Source organism: Dipteris shenzhenensis, chromosome 8, assembly GCF_047967505.1.
Source record: "Dipteris shenzhenensis isolate YYH24624 ecotype China chromosome 8, Dip_SZ_1.0, whole genome shotgun sequence".
Classification (NCBI taxonomy): Eukaryota; Viridiplantae; Streptophyta; class Polypodiopsida; order Gleicheniales; family Dipteridaceae; genus Dipteris; species Dipteris shenzhenensis.
The window spans coordinates 56909613-56933576 of record NC_141603.1 but is presented as its reverse complement, the minus strand read 5'-3'; the positions used below and the strand labels follow the sequence as shown (position 1 = coordinate 56933576).

The following is a 23964-nucleotide window of genomic DNA, read 5'->3' as shown; positions in this document are numbered from 1 at the left end:
AATTCCGACCTCAACAAAGAATTTGACGGGGCTGCATGTGCAGTTCTATGAGGGAGAGTATCCTTCATCAAAACCTTTGAGCCTAGGACACCTATCTTTTGGTTGTTAAATCCTAAGATGGCAAGAAAATGAATAGATGGACTTTGGGGGACCCTTTCCTTTATAGCTCTCTTTTGGGTTAGTGCTATGCACATATTGAACATATGGTGTTGAGATGGTTCCTCAATACCTTCCCTCAAGATCAACATCATGAAGTAGGCCTTCCCTCAAGATGATGATTATGGGGAATCGAAGAAGGACTGAATATTACATTCCATCACACCCCTTTAATGATCTAGATCTAGATTAGGGTAGATTAGATCAGCCATTAACAGAGAGAACTCCAAAGCACCCAATCGAAGCCATGCCCAAGAATTCCTAAATAGTTCCTACTCGAAGTCAGTCCCTTCGCTCACATGCGGTTTCACATCATTACATTTCCTGAAACCCGACGTTCCACAATTATATGAGCAGACTTCAAGTTTTGAGAGGCATTGGCTGATTGTTCAAAGGACAGATTGCACATTTGTTCATTTTGCAGTCACATGCAACCATTGTGAAGTCTATTGGCTATATTTGGCATTGTGCGTATTATTTGAGCCTTGTAAAGCCTCTTGGCTATTCTCGGCATTATTTGCCACAAGCCTTATAATAGATTGGATACATATTGTAGTTCTATCTTCACCAATAGTTCAAATTTTACTTGATACAGACAATGTTTTAAGGTTGATTCAAATAGTGATTTTCATAAGCAGATTGAATACATTTCTTGCATCATGTCTACGACTAGCAACCTCAATTTGGAGGCATCTACTAAGTCAGACAATTCCAACTACGGCACATGAAAATACTGAATGAAGACCATTCTTATACTTCAAGACAAGTGGGAATATGTCGATAGGTCTACACCTAGACCATCGGACAATCCAACCAACAAAAACTCCACTCCCACCGTTGCCGCAACACAAGCTGTGGAATCTACAGCTACAACACCAGTGTTTACACCTACAATAAGTTCTGCCATTACCAGATCACAGGCAAAATGGGACAAGAAAGATAAATATGCATATCATTTGATCAAGTAAAATGTGCAAGATGTCATGCTAGGACAGCTCAACACAATCAAAACATCCAAAGAAGCATGGGATATGTTCGTAGCTCTTTACGAGTCCAAGAACACTTCCAAGATTCTCACACTAAGAAACCAGATCAACCATAGTTTTCGCAATAGCAATGAAATCGGCAATGCTTACGTACTCAGAATCAAGGATTACAACAATCAACTCACAACCAGCAGGAGAGACTATGAATACCACAGAATTGATTCAAGTCATCTTGAATGGACGAGGAGAGTGATACAAGAATCTAGTCCAGAGTATTGCCATTCAACGACAAATACCAACACTGGAAGAGCTACAATCAGTGTTACTTGGTGAAGAACTCAAGTTTCAAACCATTCACACACGCAATCGTCATTTTAATGATCAAACATTCACAGCTTTAAATAAAAGTAGATAGAATATTTTAGCGAAATGATCATCATCAACAAAGTCATCATCAAAGTCAAAATCAAAATCAGCATCATCCTTAGCAGCATCAACATCAACAACCAAGAGGAAATCATTCTAGCGAAGGAAGATTGTTGCAAGGAAGAGTGAATACATCCACCAATGTGTCAAACATTCAGTGTAACTACTGTCATAACTTTGGACACTATGAAAGAGATTGCCGTAAGAAGCAGTACGACCAAGGTAATTAATCTAATAGTAATCGATGAAATTTTTGAGAAAAAATAAAATCGTCACAATGGACATTTAAGTCACAGTCATTATCCCAATCAACCTAAGAATATGTTTCTTGCAAGTGAGGATATGCAAAAGACTGAAAGAGTGTATCTTGACATAGATTACAATTCAAAAGGGGAATGCAATTATCAAGTCGATCAAGCAAATCGGGATTCTTGGTACATGGATAGTGGCGCATCATCTCACATGACAAAGCATCAGGAATGGCTCACAGAGATGAAACCATTAAAAGGACAGAAGAACGTTTTGTTTTCCAACAGCCTTCAGAGAGCTATGTCATCTTCATAACACTATCACACACATGCACACCAAGTGCATACATGCAGCATAGACTGGTTTTATTCTTTTGGCGTAGCATCTAAGTTTGACATTCCCAAACAGAGCCAGGCAACTTTGGAGTCAATAAATGGGAGTAGACCCAACAAAGGAGGTGCTTATGATGACATGAAAAAATGTAGAGATATAAATAAGATACATGCATTCTCAGCGTTACAATGTAGGACTATATATATCTGATTAAGAACTTAAGCAGAAAAGCCAAATTTTTTGACAACATGATTATGCTGATAAAAGCAAGATCTGTGATTCCATAGGCCAGTTCAACTCTGGCTTGTGTTGGTCAAGCAGCCAATGACTAACAGTACGACTCTCAAACCAAATGAGCTGGCACCAAACCATGGATGCAATAGAAGCAAAAACCATTTCCACCACATAAAACTACTACACTTCTCTTTTGCCAAAAGACAGGAAACCTCCTCTTTGCTCCCTTCAACAAAGCTGGTATGGTTCTCCTTATCAAACCATACCACCATTATCCCAACATCAAACAAGCATGCAACAGTGGCACGATGATGCATACATGAACATGTCCAACCTGCATAACCAACCCAAAATCTTTTTGCGTCGAAATTTCAACTTTTTTCCACAGCTTCCAGAATTCCAAAAACAAGCCTACTTCATAATATGCTTAACCTTCACGACTTGAAGACCTTAATATCCAAAGGATCTGCATCTGCCATAAATGGAGTGTAGTCTTTGTGTATGCAATCAAACCTCAAAATCCTAGATTATGTCCCATTGAAGACCTGTAGAAAACTGAGAAGAAGATATCAGGAACGAGGCCACCCTCCATGATTCCAATTGGAACCAAAATTGGGCTTCACCCCAGGCCAAGCATAACCATGCGGATCCAATTGAGGCTCACCAGCAGGAAGGATGCCTGGTTCAAACTTCTCTCGCTTTGGTGGAGGTGGAGGCATAAGGAGTGGCAGTGCCATTGATGGTGGAGGACCAGGTGGTGGAGGTGGTGCTGCTGGTGGCAAATATCCTCCAGGAGGAATGTGATAAGAAGGATATGGTGCTTGAAATCCATGCCCTTCCGGATGCATAGGGTAAGGAGGGGGAAAGGGCTGAGGTGGAAATGACGAAAAAGGAATCCCTGGCTGACTAGCTGGCATGGGACCTTGTTGCCTTGGCTGCTGTGGAAGCTCCGGTGCTTGTTGCAAATCTGGTTGAGCCTGCTCCTCAACATGAATCTCTTCCTGTTGGTGCTTCTCTTGACGCTGTCTGCGAGGTCTGTCCTCCAGGCTCTGCCGTTGCTTCTGATAAGGCTCCTGCTCTGATTGTTTTGCCCCAGAAGAGGAGGCATTTGTCTGGTTTTGCTTGTTCTGATTCTCCTCCCCAGCGGACAGAGAAACTGCACTCTTTGGTTGAGCTTTTGAGGATTGATTTTCAGACTGTTGTGGCTGCGCAGCACCAACTCTCTGTTCCTGTGGGGGTACCAGAAGGGATGATGATGGAGAGCGTGTCAAACTTTGAGTGTGGACCTGGGGTTCTGATGGGACTGCTTTTAGAGAGCTAGTAGCTTCATGTCGCATGTCTTCTTTCTCATCTTTGGGCTCTATGAGATCCGCATGGGCATCCTTGATATGCAACTGAAAGTCCTGCCTTTTAAGAAATGATCGTAAGCAGCGAGGCGCACCACAAATGAAAATGCCATCTACAACCTCCATCCTTTGTATGCGCGAAATTCTCTCTCCACACCTGCATCACCACTATGAAACATAGGCCAAAAATATAGTACCTCTAAGACGCTCTCTCCTTCAACATAAATAAGACGTACTTCATTAGATTTTCACTCCTTTCTATGGAACGTCCAGTTTTTGGTGAAGTGGAATTTGTGAAAAATATATTTTGAAGGCCTTACAAGTAGCAGTTAGGATCCCTCCGTGCGCATGTTAAGCAAAAGATGTGTTCACATGGGTCCTGTGAAACAAACAATAGGTTATGATCAATATTTCAAATGTGAAGATTTCTTGAACCAAACATCTACATTTCAAATTTCACAAGCATGTGCTCACACTAACCGATACGGTCTGCATACCTTAGGCTAAATAAAATGTTCATATTATCTGTAGCACCTGCGATTATAGTTATCAGGGAACGGCGTTCCATGGAGGAAGGGGGAACCAGAACATCCGGAACACGTCCAGAATGTCCAGGAAATCAGGAACGTCTGGGGAACGTGTTTCCCCGTTCCCAAAACGCATCTGCAAACCGGTGTTCTGGTAAGTGGCACTACACAAGCCTGGCAAAAATTTATGTTCCTGCATGCTCGGCTTCTACACTACCATCCAGCTCCTACACTACCCTCTCAGCTCTCTCCTACCCACTCAGCCTCCTTCTTAGTTCTCTCAGTCCCGCCTTCTCTCAGCCCCTTCTCTCCACTATCTCCCTATTCCCTCATGCCCCTTTCTCAGCCCTCGCCACTCTCAGCCCCCCCTACTCTAAAGCTTCAGCCTTGTTCTGTCAACCCTCTCCACTCTCTCCCCCTTCTCTCAGCCCCCGCCCCCCCCCTCTCCACTCTCTCTCCCTCCTCTCAGCCCCTTCTCTCCACTCTCTCCCCCTTCTCTCACCCCCTTCTATGGCATAATGCATTATACACATTGCAAATTTGTTTAAAGCTGAAATGCAAAGCTTAGAGCTGCTAAAACTGGTTTACAAAGAGTATCTAGGCCTTTGGAGTCTGAACACCAAATACGGTGCATAAATTCCCAATTCAAAAAGAGGAACGAGAACAGAACAAGGCTGAAAGAACAGTCTCCTAGGGACACTGAAGCAAGGTGTTATGACAGACGACCTTGCTCGTACCCCTTTGAGAGAAATTCAGCATGCATGTGATGCACAAAGTGGAAGCAATCTTTTACCGAGCATAGTTCATGCAACAGAGAGTAATAGAACAAACAAAGTAGACTGTATGAACACAGCACAATCAAACTGAAAATGAATCCACCACAAGTATTAACTTCTGGAAACTACGCTCTCCTCTGTCAGTAGCCTTCATTGCACAACTCTTGAGACAGGAGGTGAAAGAACAAAGTGCTAAATTTCTCTACGCCTGATCACTCTGGCTCTCCTCAAGTGATGAATAGGGAAGAGAGTGAAACTCCCACTTTTATAGCCCAGCAATTGGGCATGGGAGAGTATAGTCTCACTGAACAGATCAACCAACCTGATCTGTCGGCAGACCAGATTGGAGCCAACCTGCCATGTGACAGCAGATTTCTGCCGCCACATCATTGTCCATATGGTGCCACATCAGCATCATCTGCTGCCACATTATCATCCGTACAGTGCCATACATATGCTGCTACATTATCATCCATACAGTGCCATACATCTGCCACATGTCATGTGTGCCACATCAGCACCTTGGGGTGCTGTTCATGAGCCCTGAATGCCACATCATCACCTCAAGTTGCTGTTTGCCACCTCTGCAGACTTTTGGCTGCACAGAGGTGAACTCGCCAGCCATATGCAGTCCTGAACAATGCAGCAAGATGCTGGATGGCTGCATACAGATGCCTATGCATCTCATCTGTACACTACAATGTACATGCTCATGGATTTTCATTTGGCCGCCTCACACATGAGCAACTAAGCAAGTGAAGGGTAAGAATGGGTTGGAGCATTGACCTCCAACACCCCCGTCAATGTCCACATAGATGATTACTTTGGCCTGATGCTGACAAGCTTCAAAGATTCAATAACTGTATGCGCCTCCTTCCCTTGGATCCTTACAGTCCGAGATATTTGTAGAGCATTTGTACTTCTGGATCTTCAATAGAAGTGCCTGACTCTACAAACTTACGAAGTCTCTAGGTAGAGTCTGTAGGTACCATCTGGGAAGTCCCACTTTCCTTGGTGGTGGTGTCAGTTGTGGTGGCTCCCGAATTCTAGGATCCTCGGCCTCTTTCACTACTTCCTCCTGCTCCTCTTCCTCCTTGTGATCACCTGTAAGGACTACACCATCAGCATACAAAATAAGCATGGCTCTCTTTCCTCCTTTCCAAAAGAGATATAGGTTAGTGTCGGAAGGACTTTTGAACAATCCGATTCATCTGCAGTACTCACCAATGGGTATGCAATATGCCCTTGGAACCTGTTCCAGCCTATACAGTGCCTTCTGGAGTCTCCACACCTTATCACCTGAAAGCTGAAACCCTGGAGGCTGATCCACATAAACTTCTTGCTCAGGGTCCTCGTTTAGAAAGGCTGATTTCATGTCCATCTAAAGTACTGGCCATCTGCCATGTGTAGCAATAGCAAGAAATGTCCTAATTGAAGTCGTTCTTACTATTGGAGCAAAAGTTTCTTGATAGTTGATACTAGTCTAGCTTTTTACTTGTTTAGTGTCCTGTCAAATTCATACTTATCTTTGAAGACCCATTTGGTTCCTATGACCTTCCTCTTTGCAAGCCTCGCCACTATCTCCCAAGTATGATTTTGGAGCATGGATTGTTGAGCCACGTAGCTGCTGCCACATGTCCCGGAAATCACGCCGGGTGCAGGGGTCCCCAAGCCTTGCCCCATAGCCACGTGGTTCTCCACAGACCCCCAAAAGTAAGGGAGGGGATGACTGTGGAGGGTTCAATTGAGCCCTTATATTCAAGGGTGTCCAAATGCCACTTAATGCTTATGGGATTTCTCCCTCCTTCAAATGTACACGTGTCCTGCAGCCGCAAGCCTCCACCAATAAACCATGCTTCATTGGGCCCAAACGAGGGGTAAGGCCACCACCTCCGACATGGATACCATTTCAGTCTTCCCTCCCACTTTGGGTCTCCCTCTGCTTCCTATATGTCCAATAGGGCAAAGTCTACCAAGTTAGCTTGGTTCTCTTTATAATAGTTGTAACCAAGGACATTTTTTGATGTACGTAACTTTAAGGACCCATTTGGTTTCTATGACCTTCCTCTTTGCAAGCCTGGTCACTACCTCCAAAGTATAATTTTGGAGCATGGATACCATTTCAGCTTCATGGTTTCCTCCCACTTTGGGTCTCCCTCTGCTTCATCAAATGGCTTCGCCTCCTATATGTCCAATAGGATAAAGTGTACCAAGTCAGCTTGGTTCTCTTGATACTGCCTGTAAGCAAGGTCATTTTCCAATGTCCTAAACTCCTAGAGTGTCTTTATGCACCATCAGGGAAGTCTCATAGGTCTCCACTCTAGTTGCTCATAAAATATGTGGTGCCTCAACCTTTACTTCCTTTCCATCCACTCCAGCAACTGAGTGAATACTCTGGAGGTTTCCATGCATCTCCATATTAAACACTAGAACCACCACTTTCCTACCCATCATGCAAGAAACTCTTGGTATGCTCTTGGCTGTTTTAATCTAATAGAGACCGTTATCTGATACTCCTCATGCAACACTTTCCTTTTTTTATCAAGGATCCCAACTCCCTGATGATCAAACTCTACCTTCATGCAGTTCTTTGTTACAGCATGAACATAGAGAAGAGCTTAGGAACAAGAAGCACATCTAAAGATACATTGGTCTGTGTTGAAGGGAACATTGCCTATTCACACTCTACTAATGATGTCAACCGCTACGTGTAAAGTCAGCCAGGTCAGCTCGTCAACTAGTTTGTTGGTGGGATCTACTCTCCACCCACTAGATGGATCATGGGTTATATAAGTGAGGATTCCACTCCCAATTCCCACTTCACCACTTGAAGAGAGCAAGAGTGTCCAAGGCATAGTGCATCCTTGGACTATTCCTTCACCTCTTATGTTAGGAGTAGTGCAAGGAAGGCTACTGACATCCATTAGAGGAGAACATGGTTTCCAGGAGTTCTACTTGTAGTGGAGATTCTTTTTTAGCCTGCTTGGGCTCTTGCTTGGGCTGCTATACTTAGATGAATCCAAGAACATTCCCAAACTCATCCTCTAAAAACACAACATAGTGCAGTTTCAATCTCATGATAGTCACTCACAAGGTTGAAAACCATAAACTCCATCATGCATAGTAAGGACTAGCTACTACGACATCCCCACTGACGTCATCAGCGCCCAACAATGGGTGTAGACCTAGTATAAAATGTTAGAAAAGACCCAAGAGAGGGTACACGCAGCGGAAATAATGCCCAGGAGCTCACACAGTGTGCGGTGTGGGTGTGGAATCACAAGCTTCTTTACTTATGTGCATTCAATAGGTGTGCAGACTCATCAATAGACAATGAACCAAACTAGATAGAGAAACCACCAAATAATATATTTCCGTCCACAACTATGGACACAATACAAGAGTGACAGATCCAGAGTCCCACCAATGGTGTGGTCCTCTGATCTTACCACAAAGTCCTTCTCCTATCTGCTGGCTATCTCTAGACTAGAGTCCGCGTGCTCCACCTCGAGCGTAAGTAGACTTTCCGTCCAGAATGATCCTCTCCACCTTGCTGTCTGGAAACCAGCCTAGGTGGGCAGCTTCCTGGCTAAGTCTGCAGCCCTGCTAGCACCTCTCTATCCTCCTGAATGTAGGTCCAGAGGGTGGCTACCTGCTGCTCCTTTCTGCTCTGGATCTGCTGCTGCAAGTGATAATAAAATGAGGCCTGAATGGCCTCTTTATATAGGCCCCAGGGGGGGCTGATAAAAACCGACCAGCCTGGTACAGACTGGCCGACCAGTCTGTGGCTGGTCCAGCCCTATAAGGCACAAAACCCAGGGCTTTCTGGCCCAAACTTCCAGGGCCCTTTGGCCCTCCTTTCAAGGCATATATCCAGCCTATAAAAGGCCTGTTTCCTGCCCACTGAAAGCCACTTTTCCTGCTGCAGATCTGGGCCTGCACTCCCTGCAATGTCTGTGCCTCTGCCAGGCCCTCTTCCCGGCCACGTGTACTGCGCCATACGGGTTCCTTGTGCTGGCTACTGCTTCGCCTTTTGCTACTGCAGATCCATCCTAGCTCCAGGTACCCACCATCTCTTTGATTCTTGCCCACATGGCATCCAATCAGATGCCCATGTGACAGACACTCAAACCCCCCCATGCTCTCCTCATTTGGGGGCTTACATATGGGGAGGTGACCTTTCCAACATAAAAATATGCTCTCACATACAAATCCACACACCCACACATACTTGAGCATCCATTTATACAAAGTCTTCGTACTGAGTTTCTATCGGCACTCCGGAGGTGAAGGGCAGACTCAGCCATGACGAAGGCTGGCACTAAACGAGAAGGCTAATCAAAAGGTAGTCCAAAATCTACATTTATCTCCTCTATGTCTTTCTCTTTTATGAGTATTTCTTTAGTTGAAGATTACTTCCTCTTTGTGCCTCACATGCATGGTGAATTTCTCACACACAACATCCAATGACTACTGATGAAAGTGATACTTTGAAGATGATATTGGAATTTGTGTAAGACCAAGCATAGAAAAGAGAATGGAAAGGGAGGAGTAAAAGATAATGGACAGATGGATGACAATGCATGAGAATTCTATGACAAGGATGATGGAGTGTATGACTAATGGACAATGTTCCTTTAAAGGAATCTCGTCTACAAGTAGAGGCAAGGAAACATTGGTGGATATGGACAACAATCATAAGGTGATATTAACATCTAGTGCTTCTCATGCATTACCTACAAATTTCGAGAATAGTATATATTTAGAGCAGGATGTAGTAGAAAGGTCGATTTTGCAGATCATAACTGAAACAATTTGTATATTGATTTCTTTCCGAGAGTAATATGGGGAGGATGAAGAAAGGGACTTTGTTACCCACCCGCGTACGCCCTGCTCTTCCTTTCTTCCATTCCACTTCCTACAACTCTATTAATTTGGTCACATTCTTTGATTTGATCCAACAGCTCCATATATCTATACAGGCCTCTATCTTCAGATACTAACCTTAAATAAGACTACACAAACTGCAAAAATCAAAGCAACAGCGATAACAAGACCCCGCTAGCAAGCTCACCACCCAGCCCAAGGTCCAGTACCTTGAGCCACCCCCAAACAGGAGGTCAAGAAAGCTACTCCAACTAAGGGTCAAGTCAAGCACCATCCCATACCACATGTCCCTTCCTCCAACCTAATACTCCTCGGGACACCCATCCTATGGTCTCTCAAAACTCCTACTCCCAAGACACCCCTGAATTGAGCCCCTAGCTCTAGCTTCCTTCTAATGAGCTTGCTTCTTCATGCTTTTCCACTATAGCCTTGTTCTTCTTGGATTAGCTCTGTTCACAGGATCTAAACCTTATCCATGCTAGCTCCAATCTCAACCTTAGGCTACCCTTGGTTAGACTACATCCTAACCCACAATTATCTAAACATGGTTAAAGTTGCGGTAAGTCTTGTCAGGGGTGTATCATTCTTCTCTCCTTAAATTATATTTATGTCCCTAGATATCAAGGTGGAGAATCATAATGGGAGATGCAGTCATTCAACATCCATTGATTGCTTCTCTTTACCATACTTCTCCTCAGAAATTGGATGCCAAGTCTAGCTGAAGACCAGGTTTGGTGGACGCATGTGGTATGACACAGGTGTTGTGGCTATGCATTGGACTCCGTGATTGACTAACCTCAGATTTGGAGAGTGATCCTTTATACTGGATCTACAGCTGTGGCTGGAGAGCTCGCCAGCTCCCCAAAGAAAGGCCTTGCCAACGATTGGCGGTTTTGGAGATGGGGAGATGCATTGTTTGGTCCAGGTATACACTCAGTTTTGGACTTAGCTACCCCTTATCTGAGTGCCTGTTTCAGCAGATCTTATGCATGCCAATGTGGCAAATACACGCATGCCTGGAGCAGCACGGACCCACCAGAGAGGTCTGGAAATGAGACCAGCAGAGGCCATTTATAAGCCTGTTCTGGTCCGCCAATTCAAAGACTAGTCTGCCCAGTCTGTGGGTCTGGAATGGGCTAGACTGTGCTGGTCAGCAATCTACAGACTGGATTGGCCAGCCCATAGCAGGCCCAGTCAGCCACTTAGAGGGGATTGGGGCAAACTGGCCCTCCCTATATAAAGAGGCACTTAGGCACTTGGAGGAGCTCAGCAAGCATTCACAGGAAGTCACTGAAGCTGATCAGAGCACGTAGCAGATTGCGCACGAGGAGTGCATAGGTGGAGGGTCCTCCAGCACCTGAGGTAGTCAAGGGCATTACATGGGGTAGCCATGTGGGTTGGATCAACAGTCATGTGTGCTGCAGCAGAGAAAGAGGACGTGTGACATGGAACTGGACCAGGAAGAGATCAGATCTGATTGCATGTCAATGTGGCAAATATAAGACATGGCTAGGTCGGCAAAGACCAAGCACTAACATAAGCCATCTATACACCTGTCCTCGGCCAGTCCACAGACTTGATCTGTTGGACGTCAATGCTCCACCCTCTGTTACCTTTCAGTGTAGCTTAGTTCCTCACGTGTAAGGCCCCTAAATGAGGAGAAGCCATAAGCATGTAGTGTAGGTGAAAATGAGATCTACCAACCAGTGGAGTTGGTCCCATAGACAGCATACACAAGTCCAATCACTCAGATGGTAGCTAACTGGCTGGCTGATGGCCAAAGACCTCCCCTCATTGTCCTTTATGTTTGAGTTCTCTTTCTCGTAGCAGCGACAGCACGATGTATTCATTTTCTCGTCTCAGAAACCAATCTTGGGTGTGGGTGCCATCCTTAGTGGCCCCACCCTGCCATCTTTAGTGGCCCCACCCTTTAGCTTTCATGATATCTGATTGTTTTCCAGTCTTGTAGACCCTTCGATCTTTCGTAGACATTAACAAACTTTGTTTCTCTCTTTCTTTATTTGTATGAATTGTTCTTGGTGAAAGATTCCTTCACTTTGTGCATCACATGCATAATAAATTTATCTCACATGGTATCAAAGTCAAGTGGGTTCAATCGAGAGAGCCACCTGAAGAAGAACACAGTCAGTCCACCCCCAGTGCATGCCTCTCCAAGCCTGAAGGAAGCTGATATACATCAGCTCTGTTGAGAAGACATCAACCAAAAAAGGACCCCTAGTTGAAGCAGGCTTGACTAGTGAAGCGGATCTGCATCAAACGAGACAGCAGGACCCTCTAGATCTAGACGTCAATTCAATGGAAAAAGCTACAACAAACAAGGGCAGCAAGCCCTAGATCCAATCGGCCATTTGCGCAGAGAAGGTATTTTTCAGTGTGCTGTACAGCAGGTTTTCCATCCTTTCGTTTCTATGTTTCTGGCAAGCAGAAAAGCAAGGATGGCATCAACCATGTACCTTCCCCTGACTAGTTTCGGGGAGATGGACCTAACTACCCTCTATGGAAGATTAAGGTCAAAAGTCTCCTTACTTTGGAGACTACAGAAGATTATAGAAAGTACACATGCTACAGCAATACCTCTAGATCCAGGATTGTTGCAGGCATGGGAGGAGCAAGATGAAGCTTCATTTGCAGTGCTCAAACAAACCACAAAGAACAGTGTAATCCCATTGATCCAACTGGCAGATAGTGCCTACGCTGCTGGTATGAGACATACAATTCTACAAGGATCTTGAATCTCCAAGCTCAACTCTATGCATTGAAGCTGGCAAAGAGTGAGAAGGTCAAGGAGTTTCTCAACAAGATTAAGGTGGTTCAGGACCAGCTAGCCTTGGTGGGGGAGAACATGGACACCAAGAATTTGCAAGGCTTGTGTTGAGCAAGCTACAACAAAGTTACTAAGGGTTTGTTACGGCATTGACTACAGATCAGAGGAGCAGCCCAATCACGTTTGAGGATCTTGAAGCCATGATCGGATCATGAAGAACTTCTAAATGAAGATGTATGATGGCACAGACACTAACAAAGCTCTGAATGCCCACGCTAAGGGTATCCAAGAATCAAGTCACTTGCTGCAGCCAACTCTTACGTAACAGAACAGAGATTTGGGAGAGATCACAAATCACTTCAGATATCAACTCACTCCATGTAGTTTATTCAGCACCTGAGGATGTTAGACATCACGGCATTTTGCTGCAGATGTGAGTTCACCTGAAAATATGTTTGGGAAAATAAGAAAAGAATACTGTTACAAATGACCCAACAGATGGTACGCACAGTGGAAGACTGATAGTAATGCCCAGGAGCTCACACAGTGTGGTGTGGGGTGTGGAATCACAAACTTCTTAAACTTATGTGCATAGAATAGATGTGCAGACTCATCAACAGACAATGAACCAGCCAGATAGAGAAACCACCAAAATAATATATTTCCGTCCAAAGCTATGGACACAATACAAAAGAGATAGATCCAGAGTCCCACCAAAGGTGTGGTCCTCTGATCTTACCACAAGGTCCTTCTCTTATCTGCCAGTTATCTCTAGACTCGAGCCCGCGTGCTCCACCTTGAGCGTAAGTAGACTTTCCGTCCAGAATGGTTCCCTCTACCTTACTGCCTGTAGATCAGCCTAGGTAGGCAGCCCTTTCTCAGCTTTGTCTGCAGCTTCTATGTGCCTCCTTCACCTCCAAGATGTAGGCCCAAGGAAGGTCCTCCTGCTGCTTCAATCTGCTGGTGGTTGGCTGCTCCAGAGAATGAGTTATGAGGGCACAAAGGCCCTCCTTATATAGGGCACAAGGCCCTCCAAAACCAACCGACCAGCCAGCCCTAATTGGGCCGACTGGCTGGTCTGTAGCAGCCCTAACCAACTGACCAGTTGGTTGGCTGGTTGGCTGCCTATCCAGCCCTATTTAGGGCCCTTTGCTGGTCCTTTGTTCCGTGCAGGGCCCAGCCCCTTTGGACTGCTTACCCCGCCACCTGCCAGCCCTGTTTGCAGGCCATAGACCTGCCCAATACCTGCTGCAACAGTGCAACTCCATGCTTCTGCCGATCCGCCTCTGCTCAGCCCTTGTCCGGACCCTGGCGCACCCTGCACACCTTCCGTACACTGCCCTGCAGCAGCCCGTACTGATCCGTACAGTGGCTGTCCCCTTTCTCTGAGCATACCTTGCCCTAGGTCTCCCTCCCCCATGCTCTCCTCATTTGGGGGCTTACAGAAGGGGAGGTGACCTTTCCAACAAATACATAGTTGTACCATAGTTTGAAAACTATCTATATTAATTTAAACACACTGACAAAAACCACACATATGTTCACGAGCTTATTGTGCATCTACAGTACTCACAAACACAGAACACACCGGGACATACAAATATATATTAGCTAGGTGCTTCAAATAATATGCTAGAGTCACCCTCAACAGCTAGTACCTTCTAGCTCTTCCATTGGTCCTTCTTAAAGTGTTGAGTGCGCTCTTGCAAGGCTTGGTTTGTAGGCACCCTTTATACCTCACGGATCGTGAAATGATTGGTTGTACAGTTCTCCACAATAGGCATTAGATTATGGGTAGTGTGGTGTGAACAATTCCAAGGGGTTCCTCACGTGGGAGCTCACTTGTAGCTTGTGGTCCAGTATTTCTGGAAAATACTTGGTGATCGGCTCTAGGCGTATCAGCCACAGAATCTCATTGCTTAGGTGTGTTACTTGGTTATAAATGGTGCAAGCGTGAAGACGAGTTGAAACAGACCTCATGCGCATGGTGCTTGGCATGGACCAGGCTGTCCTTGGATTCAGAAGGGGACAGCTAGATAAACCTGAGGTTCGTACCAAGATTGCTCAAGAATGTTGGCAAGTTCGTGTAAAGAGGAGGGTGATACCACAAATGGTAGCACCTGGATTGTACCTATGTTCTGGGATGGCTTACCTTGGTGGAGTTGGAGCTGCAAGTTCAAGAACCGAAGATCAAGGACCTCTCCAACTTGTTCATGAGAGCTTCTCTATGGGAGCTGATGGAGCATCTGCATCAACATGGGTGTTGGCCCACAATGGGTCAGTGAGAGGGGGTGTTGGGATTTTAGGGTAACCTCCCCACCTTTGAGCCCCCAAATCAGGAGGACATGGAGGAGGTGTACCCAACAGCGTGTTAGGGGTCAAAGACAGGCCAAGTGGACAGGTCCAAAGGCTGCCATGTGGGTAGATCTGAGTGCATATAGAGTCTGGAGCGTACAAAAAAGTGCATAGTCCCGAAAGAGGGTGAATTCAGACAATGGCCATAGCACATGCAGCAGCAAGAGCAACAGCTTTCTAGCTGCTCAGGGGCCCATTTGCAATAGTGGATATCCATGATGGGTTGCTAAAGAGAACACAATCTGAGTGGTTGTCATGTGGGCCATAGGAGCAAAAAGTCTCATCATACTCCAACCCGTCAACCTAAGTACCCTTTTGCAAACAAGCTTGGCCTTGTATTTGACCAAAGTGTTGTCAGACTTAAGCTTGGCCTTAAAGATCCACTTGGTACCAAGGTTCTTTCACTTCAATGGTCATGCAACAAGGTCCTAAGTCTCATTCCCTCAAGGGGAATAAATTTCTGACTCCATGGTTGCCATCCACGCCAGGTGCTCAACTACCTCCTCAATCGTAATACTAGAGCTGTGTATCTAACATGTGCCTAGAGTCGATTCTAGAATACATTGAGTAATGCCTCATACCATGATCACTGGATTTGAGAAAGTTTTGTCACTTTGGATTCCTACACTGTATAGATATACCATTTGGGCAAAGTCATGGAGGGAGCGAAAGTAGAAAGAACTAGAGCATAACCATCCTTATGGTTGCCACCCCTTGTATATGGAGAGAGGGGTGATTGAACATCCTTGCTTTTGTCATTCAACTTGAGATCTGGAATATCAAGGAGTCTTGTGGTGGACTCTTCTTCATCGAAGATGACATCTTTGCTCACCAGCTTCCTCTTCTAATCTAGGATATGGACATGGGCTTTAATGCTGAAACACAGAAATGCTCAACAAAAGGCTTTTCATCTAAATAGCCTCCTTTGCCGTAACTCCAAGTGCTCTGGTCGTCGTTCTGGTAATGATGTGGACCATGGCTTTGTGGAAAGGACTCCCAATGTTGCGAGCCCTCGAGACAAGCTATGCAAATAAAAGAATGTGGGTAAAGTTTGGGAAGTCATGTCACCATACTCTTTAAATGCATCTCTACCAATGTGGTGAGTGGTACATGAAAATCGCTTGTGGCACAACATGCTTGCTGAATCCTGGTCAGGAGCAAAGAAAGCATTTATTTGGCGCAGACCATCGTTCTCTATCCCTGAAGGATGATGTCGTTGCTATGCCAATTTCTTACTCAAACCACCTTCATAATGTTCCTGGTCATAACAGCAAATTCTTTGCAAAAGTTGGCAAACACAAAATATCCGATAGAGTTTTACCCACACCATCATGAGTACAAAAAGTACTAAACCCTATCCCTTTCACCAAACATTCCGAATCATCGCCAATGATGACAACCAACTCAGTAAGTACAATCTCAAGTTGTGAGAACCACTCCTTGTGTGGCGAGTAGCTCCACTATCAATGTACCATGGATCCTTCGAGGTAGATACTCATAGACCTCTGCAGAGAGTAACACGTTTTATGCAATGCTCATGAACTCTTCCTTCGGGTTTGTCGAAGTAGAATCAAACTCCTTTGTGTCGTTTGCTTGCTTGTTCAGACAACCCTTGGAATATAATGCCCAATCTTCTGACACTAGAAACACTTAACCTGCTTCTTTACCTTTTGATTGTTGGAGATATCATCAGTCAAAGAGTGTGTTAGTGTGTAGTACTAGTGTGTTTATGTGTGTGAGTCTTGTGTGAGTGCCACGTGTCATCATGGGACTTATCCCATATGCACTAGGTGCTAGAGTGTGAGTGAGTAGCCTACATAAGGCTTATACTTCACTTGTCTTGTCACACTTGATGAATGAATGAGAGCCTTCCATTATGTCTTCATTTGTGCATCATTTTCTCACACCCTAGCCTTCTCTCTCTCCCTTCACCATGTTTCTAACATGGTATCAAAGCCACCTTCCATAGCTGCCACGTCACCCTTGCTCTAACCCTAATTCGTCACCCTTGCCCTAACCCTAATTCTGCTTCAGTCTCTTTCCTTCTGCAGCCGCCTCATCTCTTCTTCATCTAACCTCTCCACAGCCCTGCTGGTCGGCTTGCTTTCAAGAGGCGTGTGGACACGTGCTGCTGGTCGGCATCTCCTTCAAGTGGTGCTTGTATACGTGCTGATTCGGAGCATTTCCATTCCCGTTTTTAGGGTTTCCAGGCCACTGCAACAGAGCTGTCCATCTACACGCATTGGTTGCAGACTTTCGAGCCTTTTGGAGGCATTTTCAACCAGTTTTGGAGCACTCCTTCGCCGAAATCAGCTGCTGCTGCATAGCCACCTTCAACAGAGCATTTTCGGAGGTTTTCAACGCCAAGAACAGGCTTCTATTGCTGCTGTTGTGTAGTCGGCCACTTGACAGCTTTCTCTGCAGCATTTCAAGTCATTTGAAGGCAGTTACGAGCTATTTCCAGCACTCCAGCCCACGACTTGCTCCATGCAGATTTTGGACCTCTAACTGCCCCGAAACCCTAAAAGTTGATTTTTGCGATATTCGCTCAGATCTTCCAAAAGTTTTAGGGCTTTTATGATTTGAGGGCTCCTCTTGCAAGAAAATTTGAAAAGCCCCAAAATTTTCCAAACCCTAATTTTCAACTTTTAGGGCATTTCTGTTTTTTGCATCCCCTGAGCTGTATTGAAGTCTCCTGCATGTAGACATTTGGGGGTTTCTCAAAATTCATGTAATTTCATTACTATCTTGTGCATTCATTTGGGCATAATTGCTCAAATTTGAAGATCTTCACATTCGATGACTCTCCGATCGGCACATTGAGAGTCATGACATGATCTCCCTTGGTAGCTGCTCCTATGGACTTCATCAACACATCATTCGAGGCATCCTAGCCTAGTTCTTCACCGACATACCTCTTCGCATCAGGATGTGCACACTCTTGTGCGGCAGCTACTTCGGGATCATGGGTTCTCTGCCCTTGCTATGGATAAAATGAATGAAAGTATTTCTATGTTTGAGTCACATAAAGGTTCTCAGCCTTGAGTTGTCCCTCTAAATTGAATGTATTTGGAGTCAATAAGAGGTCCGCTGCCCTGGGTTGTCCCCCAAAAATGATTGTATTGTGTTTTACTTTGATTGATGGTATCGAGCACCCAGTTCAGAGTCATGCCGTTATAGTTGTCTGGATAAGTGGTATCACACCGTTCGCTTCATCCATATGATAAGCAGCACTTGTGCATGCTTCTGCTCGCAATCTGACATCTTGACATCAACTTCATCTTCATAATTGAGGATCTTCTTCTTCGGAGTAATGGAGGTAGGTAGAGGAAGGTGCCATGGGGACATGAATTTTGTAACCGTGACTACCTTTGGCTTGGGAGACTAGCCTAAGGGGAGTGATACTTCCCAAAACTCCCTAGGAATGCATCCAATGCCTAGCTGCAACCACTAGGCCCAAGTCTTAGGCTAAGGCTAGAAAAGAGGGGTCTAAATGTTGGGCCCAAGCAAACCAATTTGTCATTGGTAAGGTGGGTGAGAGTTTTACATGTGTCATTTGTTATAGGGGTTAGGACTTTAATCAATGGGGGGCAAATGTGCCACGTGGCAACTTCCCATGCACCCTTCTCTCCAAAGCTCCCTGCATCCAACGTTTGAGCCTCTATTTGATTGTACGGATTTTTCCACGCTCATGCTCTCTCCTTCTTCACACATTTCGAGCTCTCTCTCTCTCTCTCTCTCTCTCTCTCTCTCTCTCTCTCTCTCTCTCTCTCTTAGTGATGACTGCAAGACAAGAGGAGATTGGCAGTTTACAAAGATGGCAAGGTGATCATTCGAGAGGGCAGAAAAAGAAGTACGACATTCAAGAGAAGGGGACAGGACATGACGGTGTCTGAACAATGGGGCGAGTATGCAAAACAAGTTGAGGATTGCAAAGTGGAATTGTAATGGCACCCTCTAGTCCGACCCAGGGGGGTCTTGGAGACATACAGTAACATAGATATGATCTTCTACACCGAGACACATGAGAGCCCAGAAAGAGGGCTACCCACAGTGACGGGATACACATGGGAGTCTGCTCATAGGAGGGAACTGAGGAGGGATAGTGGGGTACGAGGATCTGGAGGTGGGCCTCTATTTGATTGTACGGATTTTTCCACACTCATGCTCTCTCCTTCTTCACACATCTCTCTCTCTCTCTCTCTCTCTCTCTCTCTCTCTCTCTCTCTCTCTCTCTCTCTCTCAACCAACAAAATATCTTACCGTCCAAAGTCCCACCATATCGTGGTCCTCTGTCCTTCTCCCAAAAGGTGTCGTCCTACTACCTTCGTGGCACCTCTAGATCCCTAAGCTTGCGTGCTCCTCATCAAGCTGTAGACTTTAGTCACCGTGCCTTGATCCCTCACCGTGCTGCCCTAACTGTCAGCCTAGATGTGCAGTCCCTTCCAAGCTCCGTCTGCAGCTCCTCGACCCTTCTTTGTCCTCCTGGATGTAGGCCCAAAGAATGCTGTTCCGCGGCTCCAGTCTGCTGGAGCCCCTTAGGCTCCCTTTATACAGGGGCTGTTAGTCCCCCTCAATCTGGCCGACCCAGTAGAGGTATTGGCCGACCCAGAAACCCTCTGAACTGACCCACCGAGTCTGTAAAACCCGACAGGTGGGGGCACTTTTTCTGAGGTATTGCAGGCTGCCACTGGCACAGGCAGTCCTGCCCATACCCCGACCTGATCCAGGGCTTCTTTCAGGCCCAAACCCTTCTCTAAACAGGTGCAATCACAGGAGCATTCAAACCCTGCTGATCTGCCTCTATCAAGAGCTTTTCCAGCCCCTGGACCCCATGCAATAGCTCCGTACACCCTACTGTACACCTCCATACAGATTTGTACCAAGGTGCCTCTGCTCCGGGACTATTCCAGCCATGCCACGCATTGCTTCCAGGCTGTATATCCAGTGCAGATCTGCTCCAGCCAATCACTAAAAGACACGTGGCAATTCCGTACCACTGCTGTCCACCAGGCTGGCTCCAAAGTGCCAGGTAAGTCTCTGATTGTGCTGCCCACATGCAATAGCTCCGTACACCCTACTGTACACCTCCATACAGATTTGTACCAAGGTGCCTCTGCTCCGGGACTATTCCAGCCATGCCACGCATTGCTTCCAGGCTGTATGCCCAGTGCAGATCTGCTCCAGCCAATCGCTAAAAGACACGTGGCAATTCCGTACCACTGCTGTCCACCAGGCTAGCTCCAAAGTGCCAGGTAATTCTCTGATTGTGCTGCCCACATGGCAGCCCATGTGCATTCCTTTTCTTGCTTGTATGCTGCCCATGTGGCAGCCACATCACTTCTAGGTTTCCGCCCCATGCTCTCCTCATATGGGGGCTTACAGATGAGGAGGTGACCACACAATCTCCAACAGCAGGAGCAGTCTCCTCGCCGATCACCACCTTCCGTAGTTTCCTGGCTATGAGCTGAGTCTTTAACTTGACCTTCCACACCAGATAGTTTGTTCCATCAAGCTTGCTTGCTTCTGTGAAGTTCAGACTGCAAGTTATGATGCCATACTTGCACTAGAAGTATCGTACACTCCACACAGAGCTCCGGGATAGACGAAAATAGGAGAGAGGAGCTCATGCTCAGAAACTGGCTGAACTGAGTACTACAGTGAATGCCTTGGGGGCTCTGATACTTTATGTAAAAAAACAGAGAGAAAGGATAGAGAGTTCACAACATGCAGTACACAAGTTCAACTTCAGCAATCAACTCAGGGAACACATAGCAAACTGAACTGCATATGCATTGCAGCAATAAAAAAGAGAACTTGTGAACAAAGATTCCCTGTAGGGTTCCCACAATGTACTGTTGCAGACCCACCCAGATTTGGTTGGCCAACCTGCTCTGGCGACCTATTTCTGCCAATCAGACCTGTTTGCTGGCCAAACTACTGGGGGCCTATAAGTGGCCCACTGCAGGGTCCGTTGGGGGCTGCTGTCTGCACTCTCCTGCAGCTATTGCTGAGCCTAAAACAAGGTGAGCCCTGATAATTAATCCCAAGAAGGATCCTCTCAATCCCCAGGTGCCTGCCCTGCCTAGTTTCAAAAGAAATTGCCTACCTCTTTCAGTTGTTGAAGTCGATAAGTGAGTTGATTGGCTTCATTACCAAGACATACCACCTCCTAGCTTTAGTCCTTGCCTTTCTCTGGATCCCTGGCTCTTTAGATCTCACACACTATCATGGCTTTAAAGCCATGTTGGACAATCTTGCATGTACCCCAACACCTTGATACCTTGCACCTCCCACACAGTGGAAGAACAATTAACCAAAAGAAGAATCTTGAACCAAAGGAGTCAGTGATGTACATCCAACTTCATTAAACTAGTGTGCACTAGAATAAGCTCACAGACAGTCAGATCTGGAGAAATAGATGAAGAACAATTAACCAAAAGAAGAAACTTGAACCAAAGGAGTAAGTGATGTAGATCCAACTTCATTGAACGAGTGTGCACTAGAATAAGCTCACAGACAGTCAGATCTGGAAAAATAGATGCCTTGAAAGCTCAGTGGTGAGCTCAAAGAACATCCACACTCTGCACTAAATAGATAGCAAAAGAGCTTGTAAGAGAGGCATAGTCTTAGTACTCATGCCTACTACAACATATGTGTCCCTCATCAAGGGGGAAATTTGTGCTTTCCCAAAAACCATGGAGTCAATTCTGTTCACAGACTAAAACAGCCACAGACTTTAGTCTATTTATAGAACAAACATCCACAGATTGAAGGTGTCGCTGGCAGGGCCAGCTTTTATAGGCCCTTTAGGCTGCTGTAGTGCACAGATTCAGGGTTGACTGGACCCAGAGCTTAGCTTCATGGGTCGCTGCTATAGGCCGTATGATTGTGTCTGTCAGCTGAGTATCAACTCACAGGCGCGTCTACAAACAATGATGTTACTCTGTTGGGCTTTATGGTGTAACAATCTTACTGGTAGATCTGTGAACCCCATATGAAAGATCAAGTTGTTCGACACTAGTTGGTGGATGAGGAGAAGGGTAAACTTACTAGGGTTGGACCCAGGGTGAACAAGGGCTGCACATGCCCGGTGGTGGCTGTGCATAGTCATCGGGCAGTGACAGTAGGAGGAGCATATGGCCTATATGCAGACCCCTAAGGGCTGAGTAGCAGTGTGTCCAAAACTGCTCACGTGCACATGCGAAACAGTTCCACGTGGACTGTTCCACAGCCTCATGTGGACAAGTGATTCTCCTTTCTACCCTAATCTACTGCTCTGTTGTCCTCCTCCAATGGGGCTCGCAGACAGGGCATTACCTTTCTCATATGTAGGGTCACAGACAAGCATTGCCTTTTCTAACATTCTGATCCTCACACCTAACCTAACAGAGTAACGTCATCCTTCAAAGGTTGTCACGAGAGGTGACATTCCTACCTGTATTGTTGCTCTTGTGCACTCTGCGCATCTGTGTCCTCTTAGGAAGGGGACTACTATTTATCACTAAGACGATGGGCTTTGTATCACAACCTTAAAAAGTCATATCCCTTCGTCCATCTATGGCGTGCTTGTTGCACCTTCAAGACTATGGCCTTCCTTCTCCACGCTCTTGCTGCTCTTACAGACCTTAAAACCTTCCCACGGTGCCCTGCGGGGGCTGAGGAATTAATTGCAACGAGATCTTAACAATTTTTGTATACAATGGGAGTAATGAAAGGATTCATAGCGTATTCGCTTCTGCCATTGTTTACTTCAGGCCAACAGACAAGTGCTAACGCTAAACAAATATCGACGAAAAGCTTGGGATCGTACTCACCAAACGACCGTAGATCGCAATTGGAAAATCGCAGCGAACACAGAAGTGAACTTTGTCGCCGAGCCGCCTTCGGGCCTTACGGCCAAGGATCTTGACAACGGTGACATCGGAAACAGAACCGAGACCTTTGGCAACGGGAAGGTCAGCGAGCACCAGATGATTGGGGCAAGAAACAGTGACAGTGGGCTCAGAGCCACCAGGGGTGGAACCATCGCCAGAGCCTCCATCCCCAGCTCCACCTGCAGAGCCCTTGCTGAGCCGGATTGTGAGGTTCACCATGATGCCGTTTGCAAGCTCCCACTTTGCACTCCGCTCTCCTTTATATGGGTCTTGTGTGGACACAATGGAAAGAGTGACGTGTCAGTTTATTTATTGCTCTTTCCACCCAGCCCATTTGCGTGCATCTTAGTGGTACCTGCATCCGCTCACGCACCTGGCGCCCCCTGCATCTGGGTCGCCTCGCGAGCATTTTCCAAAACGGTGGATCCGTTCTCAGTGAGCCCCCGCCTAGCCCTAGTGTTTTGCATCGTGCCTGGACCATTAAACCAAAGCTGGGGCTAGCAAGTCTCGATTTCAAAATCAGAGTGGGAGTACCACCCTAGTCGATGCCTGGAGCATGTGGGCCCATGCTCCTTTTACCACCACAGGGCCACCGAGTGCCCACAACGCCACCACAGACGCCCATGTGAAAACAAGTCCATTATGACATGGGATGGGAAATTCGGTTTCCCATATGCTGGTGGGAAATTCATCTTATGTGGTGGGCTTTAAATTTATTTTTTACAGAGAATGTGGTAGGCTTTAATTTCGCACCTTTGCCCCAAGAATTTGACCTTGGCGTCTCTGTAGGAAAAGAGCGAAAGATGACTCCATTTGGTAGGAATTTTTACTTGACCAGCACTAGGACATTTTTCCAAATTCTCAAATCTCATGGAGCCATGTGGCACATTCTATTCTAAAAACAACCTCCCTTCTCTAAAAATTGCCGAAAGGTCCAAAAACAAGGCGGCTTGTCTAGAATTAAGTAAATAGGCGTGAAGATTTCTTGTGTAGGGAGATTCTATATCCTCAAGTTTCTTGAGCCAAG

At 45.9% G+C, this 23964-nt stretch overlaps 1 protein-coding gene across 1 annotated transcript; it reads right to left on the bottom strand.

Annotated features, from left to right (window-relative positions):
* Positions 1–2523: 2523 nt before the first annotated feature.
* Positions 2524–23182, bottom strand: LOC147899724 (RING/U-box superfamily protein). The gene is made up of 3 exons (XM_087378091.1): positions 22878–23182; positions 4051–4109; positions 2524–3887 (listed from the first exon to the last, which is right to left on the bottom strand). The coding sequence occupies exons 1-3, from the start codon at positions 23154–23156 to the stop codon at positions 2954–2956; spliced, it is 1272 nt and encodes a 423-aa protein (XP_087234217.1). The 5' UTR covers positions 23157–23182; the 3' UTR covers positions 2524–2953.
* Positions 23183–23964: the final 782 nt, after the last annotated feature.